The 6077-nt window shown below is 40.6% G+C and overlaps 1 protein-coding gene across 2 annotated transcripts in view; it reads left to right on the plus strand.

Moving 5' to 3' along the window:
• Nucleotides 1-5817, plus strand: part of Adtrp (androgen dependent TFPI regulating protein) — a 66363-nt gene extending 60546 nt beyond the window's left edge. For both annotated transcript variants that reach the window (XM_059263126.1, XM_059263125.1), the window contains exon 7: nucleotides 5620-5817. In XM_059263126.1, the coding sequence (XP_059119109.1) occupies nucleotides 5620-5654 (35 nt within the window). In that variant the 3' untranslated portion in view covers nucleotides 5655-5817. The remainder of the gene's footprint in view (nucleotides 1-5619) is intronic.
• Nucleotides 5818-6077: the final 260 nt, after the last annotated feature.

The raw sequence follows: 6077 nt of genomic DNA on the forward strand, positions 1-6077 counted from the left end.
TGGAGGAGAGGACTAATCCATTTGGAATCTGATGGATAGAAATGCAGATAAAGAAAACCCAATTACTTAGAGATTATCAAGAACAGTAGGTTTTTAAATCAGTTGTATTGAGTTTGAAGATGATTGATGTTTTAAAATGTTTCTTTACAAGAGTGAATGTTAAACACCTTGAATTAAAACATAAAACATCACTCCTGAATTCTAGGGACTCTCACACCCTCTGGGTTCTGAGAGCATTTGCACACATGATGCTCATAAAATTACACAGACAGACACATATGCACATAAATAAAAATAACAAATGCATTTTCAGAGACAGGGTTTCTTTGTGTAGCCTTGGTTGTCCTAGAACTAGCTGTGTAGACCAGGCTGGCCTCAAACTCACAGAGATCTGTCTGCCTCTGCCTCTGGAGTGCTGGGATAATAAATACATTTTTAATAAAATAAAATATTATTGTACTTATTATCCTTCAAATCCCCATAGCAGCAAGCCCCTAATATGCTCTACTGCCGAGCATTGTGTCCAGTTTTTCTTATAGCGAATATCAACACACAGGCTCTCACTTTCCAACAACATGCACATGATGTACAAGATGGAGATTAGTACAGACAACAAAGCACCTCTCCTCTAGGTCTGCATTTGTGAGAAAAACAAACAGGTGAAAAGTCTACATTGCATCAGAATAGAATAGGAGTTACATCCTGAACAAATTGTCATTCATTGCAAAGAACCAAAAGATTAGGGAGAAAATGTAGTGAGGGCAGGCCACAGTTGACACCTACCATAAGGCTCCCCCTTGAGAGGCTCAGAGACAAAGGCAGGAAGATCAATCACAAGCTCGAGGGCCAGCCCAAACTACTGCCTCAAAGCAGGGGAAAGTATTAGAAGATCTGCCCAGGTTGGACTCAATGTCCTTTCCAGTTGTTCCATGGCTCTTCCTCTATCTGTTAAATGTCAGACCTATCACTTTAGCATTACTGACTTTGCTAGAGCTTTAGGGTTTTGTCTTTGTAGGAGGCCTTGAGCTTCTTAAGGGTCAGCATGCCTTAGCCATCTTTGAACATCCATTTCTGCTAGTTTTTCCAATGACTCAATCAGAGCAAACAGTTTAAAGGGGGTCAATGGGGCTTTTCTCTCTAGGCAGGAAGAGAAAATTCTTACAAAGATTTTTCTGGAAATAGCCATCAAGAGGCTATCTCTAGTGATTGTAAATTAGAACATTGGGTCAGGAGTTGGTGTCTAGGCAGGTGGAGCTGTGGTGGACCCACTGAAGAGCTGTTGAAGAAAGAGGTGCATATCAAAGCAGGCCATCTAGAGCAGCCAAGACCACTGAGATAGTCATCCTGCATCGTGCTTCTCCAAGGCAGTCCACTGAAACCAGGAAATGTTCTTCACACTTTCAATTCAACATCTCAGATGAATGTAGTTGTAGATACACAACTGTCAATACCTAGGAGCCCATTTTTAAAAATTTGCCTTGTGTTCTGACTACTGGAGTTATAAAGGTATGCACGATATCTGTACAGATAAAAAGATTTTCTTTGCCACACCAACAGATGAATATTACATATTTGTCTGAAATTCTCTCTCTAGCCTTTGACATATATGAAAGAGGATGAGAAAAAGACAAGAGAAGTCAGGGTGGATCTAACTATCTGACTGCCAACCAGCAGGCTTCCCACTGTGAAGCATTCCCTTCAATCAAAAAGTACTCTAGTAAACAACATTATTTCCCCCTCAGAGTTTGAAATCCACTTTGTAAATGTCATTTATATAAGATAGATGACCTATTAATAAGTTGGCAGCGTTTCCATGCAATATAGAAACACGGTCAGAGATAAATTTTGAAGACACAAGGGAGCGTAGAAATTGCTCAGCTCTGAGAGAATGCAAAACTGAAGATCCATCTCATGCCTCTGTATGCTAGAAGCAAAAAGAAAAACACTATTTCTGAGGAATTCAAAGCATGTAATTCTCTACAGAATAAAGTGATTCGAATCTCCACACACAGAATTGTGTGGGAAGGTGACTTCTCCATGTTGGTGAGTATATTAGCCAGCCTCTCATTGCTGTAGTGAAACACCTAAGAGAGTTAATGTCAAAAAGCAGAAAGTTCTACATGTACCTTACATTTTTTTGGGGGGTTCTATTGATTTAGCTTCAGGTGAAAGTAGCATATAGGTTAAGGTGATAGTGCTTTTTAAAGATCAAGTAAGTTAACACATCTCACACTATAAAGAGAGTAATTAATGGGATCAAAGCCAAGGCAACCAACAGTCCTATGAGAATTTCTCCTTAACCCCGATAACCTAAAAATCTCCCACTGTGCTCCACCTCTCAAAAGTTCCATAAGCTCCCAACAGGACCGCCCTGAGCCAAGACTAATCATAGTAGAGGCTTGGGGTTAACTCAAATCACACCAAGCCAGTGCAGTGGATATGTAGACATCTCCTAACATCCCACCTAGATGCTTAAGTTTGGGTGGAGGAGACTCTGATGTGGAGGAAGGAGGTACCCTCCTCTTCCAACAGACCTTAAACCATCGTTTCTGCTTTATTCTTGAGTCTTTGTACTCTGCACTGGGCCTGAGGAGAGAGGTTATGGTTACAATCATATATAAGAGGTGAGGCTTGGAAAGCACATGGGTAGAGAGAATGTTAGAAGCCCTGTGAGTAAGTGCAGAGCAAACATATTTGAGAAATGTATATTGATCAAGCCTTTGATTGTGAAGGAAGCAGCTTGCTATTTAGTTGACAGATGATACTTACTGGGCTAAAACACACTGCAATAAAGAGGAGGAGCTGTGATTGAACTTAGAGCATAGAGAAGACTTACTGGGCAGGCGTGGTGGTGTTCACCTTTAATCCCAGCAGTGGGGCATAAATAGGCAGTTGTCTGTAAATTCAAGGCCAGCTGGGTTTTCCAGGCCTGCCAAGGCTACATCATGAGACCCTATCTCAGAAAGAGAGAAAGAAAGAGGGGGAGAAAGAAAGAGAGAGACAGAGAGAACACGAACAAACCTGAGAAGACTTACTGGAGTTGGTGTGACTCACATAAAAATGGAAAAAGAATAGAATTAATGAATGTAATATGGAACCTGTAGGGCTCAGTAGATACTTAGGCTTTGCTGAAGTGATTGCAACAATCTGAGCTGATGAGAAGGATGAATGCAAGGGTGTTCATAAGGATCTTGGGATCAGGAGATAGTATTTTTTAAGGAAATCAAGGTGACCGAAAGGCCACAAGGAGGACTTCAAGATACCAGTCACCTCCCTAGAGAGACGGCTCAGTGGTTAAGAACAACAACTGATCTTCCAGAGGATCCAGGTTCAATTCCCAGCATCCACATGGTGGCTCACAACTGTCTGTAACTCCAGCCCCAGGAAATCCAGTACACTGTTCTGGCTTCTGAGGTCACTGTACACACGTGGTACACAGATACGCATTCAGGCAAACACATAAAATGAGAATAAATAAAATCTAAAAAAACAAAAAGGCCCAAAAAACTAAAACAGTCACCGTAGCCTCTGAATATTAGGCAAATAGAAGATTTGTAATAGATACTGTTTTTTGTGGCTTTGTTTGATTTTACTTTTATTTGTTTTTTGGTTTTTTTTGTTTTGTTTTGGTTTGGTTTTGGTTTTTTTTTTTTGGAGCTGAGGACCGAACCCAGGGCCTTGCGCTTGCTAGGCAAGTGCTCTACCACTGAGCTAAATCCCCAACCCCTGATTTTACTTTTAGCAGTGCTGGAACTGAACCCAGGGACTTGCATACTCTATTTAGGAACTATATTCGCAGCCACAATGTGTATTTGTTGAAAATAGAAGTGTTGGATGTGGCAGTCTGAAGGATGAATACAGCCCGGCATTTTGTATGTATTTGTTTGCTTTGGAATTAGCATATAATACAATGTTTCATTGTGGCATTTTCATACATTTATTTTTGTTAATCCTTCTCCCAACTTCTTCCCCACCCATCTGTCACCTGGGCTGGATTCTTCCCATGCCAGTATCCCACTTTCTACTCTCATGTCCCAGGTGTTCTGTTACCCTCTTCCCTTTCTTAAGACCTCCTTTTCCCCTCTCAATCCCTTTTCTGATTTCCAGACCTATACCTTCTTCATTCAAACAACCCACTTATTCACACGTATATAAAAATTAGAAGCTTGGATCTATATATGAAAACTTGTGTTTGTCTTTCTGAGTATGGCTCACTCAATAGAATAATTTCCATATTCTATTTCCTGGCAAATTTCATTTATTATTTTTTTTGAGGGCTGAATAGTCCATTGTTGTGTGTGTTACAATTTTATTATCTATTCATCTGTTGGTGAATATCTAAGTGTTCCCATTTTCTAACTTTTTGGTTAGAACAGCAATCAACCTGGATGAACTAGTACTTCTATGGTAGAATACCGCGTTTTTGTATATGCCCAGAAATGGTATATGTGTGCCATATGGTAGTTCTATTTTCAGAATTGTTTTGTTGTTGTTGAAAAAGCTCCATACCGATTTTCACAGTGGTGACACCAGTTCACACTTCCGTTAGAATGGACCACGCTCCTCCTTCCACACATCCTCACCAGCATTTGGTGTCATTTGTTCCCTTGATCATAGCCATAGTGAAATGCAAGTTTATTTTTATTTTGCCTTTCTTTGATGGCTAAGGGTGTTGAGCATTTTTTAAAAAGTGTTTATTGACTGTGTTTCTTCTTTTGAGAACTGTTTGGTACTTGTGGAGTGATAGCTTTTGTTTATTTTTTAATTTTCTGAGTTCTTTATATATTCTAGATACTAATCCCCAACTGAAGCATGGCTGGCCATGCTTCTCTCCTGTTCTGTAGGCTGTCTGTCTACTCTCTTGCTCTCTGCTGCTGTGCAGCTTCCGGCCTAGGAGCTGGAGCATGAAATCACTACAGCACTACCAGACCAGAGATACTACGGTTCTGATTCCCACAAAGAGGAAGAGACTGAGCTGAGAAAAAAAAAATTCAAAGTACAACTAAGTATTTGGTAATAGACAGGATAGATAATAAGCTGTGGAGAGGTTATCAATTTCAAAGCTTGTGCCAACATTAGCTATCATGAAATATGGAGATACCAACCTGTTAGCTGAATGAAAAATATTCTAGTAATGCCATGCATGGTTTCCACAAAAGAATGACCCTATACTGCACTTACCCAAAACAAATCCTGTGTCAGTACTGATATAAATTGGTTTGGGAGAAGCCATGGAGGACCCCAAATTGGTAGACTTCCATTCTTCTATTTCCTGTCTAATTTCATTCAGTCTCTTTGTTAGCAAAGTCTCTGCATTTTCTGATGGATGTGTGCAGTACACAGCCCTTACCCAAAGCATCGGCAACTGGAGGCTGATTTGAGGATGCTGTGCAGACCAATAGCATCACTGAATACCTGCTAACCACACACTGCGCTCCAAGGCAGAAGACTAGATTGCTTCTTGTCCTTGCAGCAATAGTGGCTGTTTTTCAGAGTTCATCTCTCCTTAAGAAAAAGTGTCTTTGACTTCCCACTGCCCCATCAGAGTGAATCTTTACCCACTCTCAGAATGCCCACTAGGGAACCCTGTCTGAGGTATCTCTGTGTCTGTTTGTGCAGGTGCCACAGTGAAGCCATGGATGAAGAAGAAATGACCACACACTATTTTCCAAGAGCCATGGGAGAAGAAACCTAAGAACTGGTCATCTTTCTGTTATTCTCATTATCATTATTTCTTTTGAGATCATTGGTAGAATAGCATGGGGAGATAGAAAGGACAGAGAATGATGCATACATTTAATAAAGGGTATGAAGGGAGCTTTGCTTGAGATCTCTTGGTTTTCTGAAAGGTTGATAGACAATTCCTGATGTATCAGAATCTATTGTTGTTGTCTGACCTCCGTGGAGGGTTGGTTCTGACTAAAAAGGTCAAAGAAGCATGTGTAAACTTGCTGGTGGACTATACAGAGAAGGGGTGTGGAAAGAGGAACTTAGAGTCATCCAATCACTTTACCGTCAAGGGGGCATGGTGAGGACCCAGATGACAAGTTACATTCATCAAAATCATTGTCATGCTG

Source organism: Peromyscus eremicus, chromosome 5 (genome assembly GCF_949786415.1).
Source record: "Peromyscus eremicus chromosome 5, PerEre_H2_v1, whole genome shotgun sequence".
Lineage (NCBI taxonomy): Eukaryota > Metazoa > Chordata > Mammalia > Rodentia > Cricetidae > Peromyscus > Peromyscus eremicus.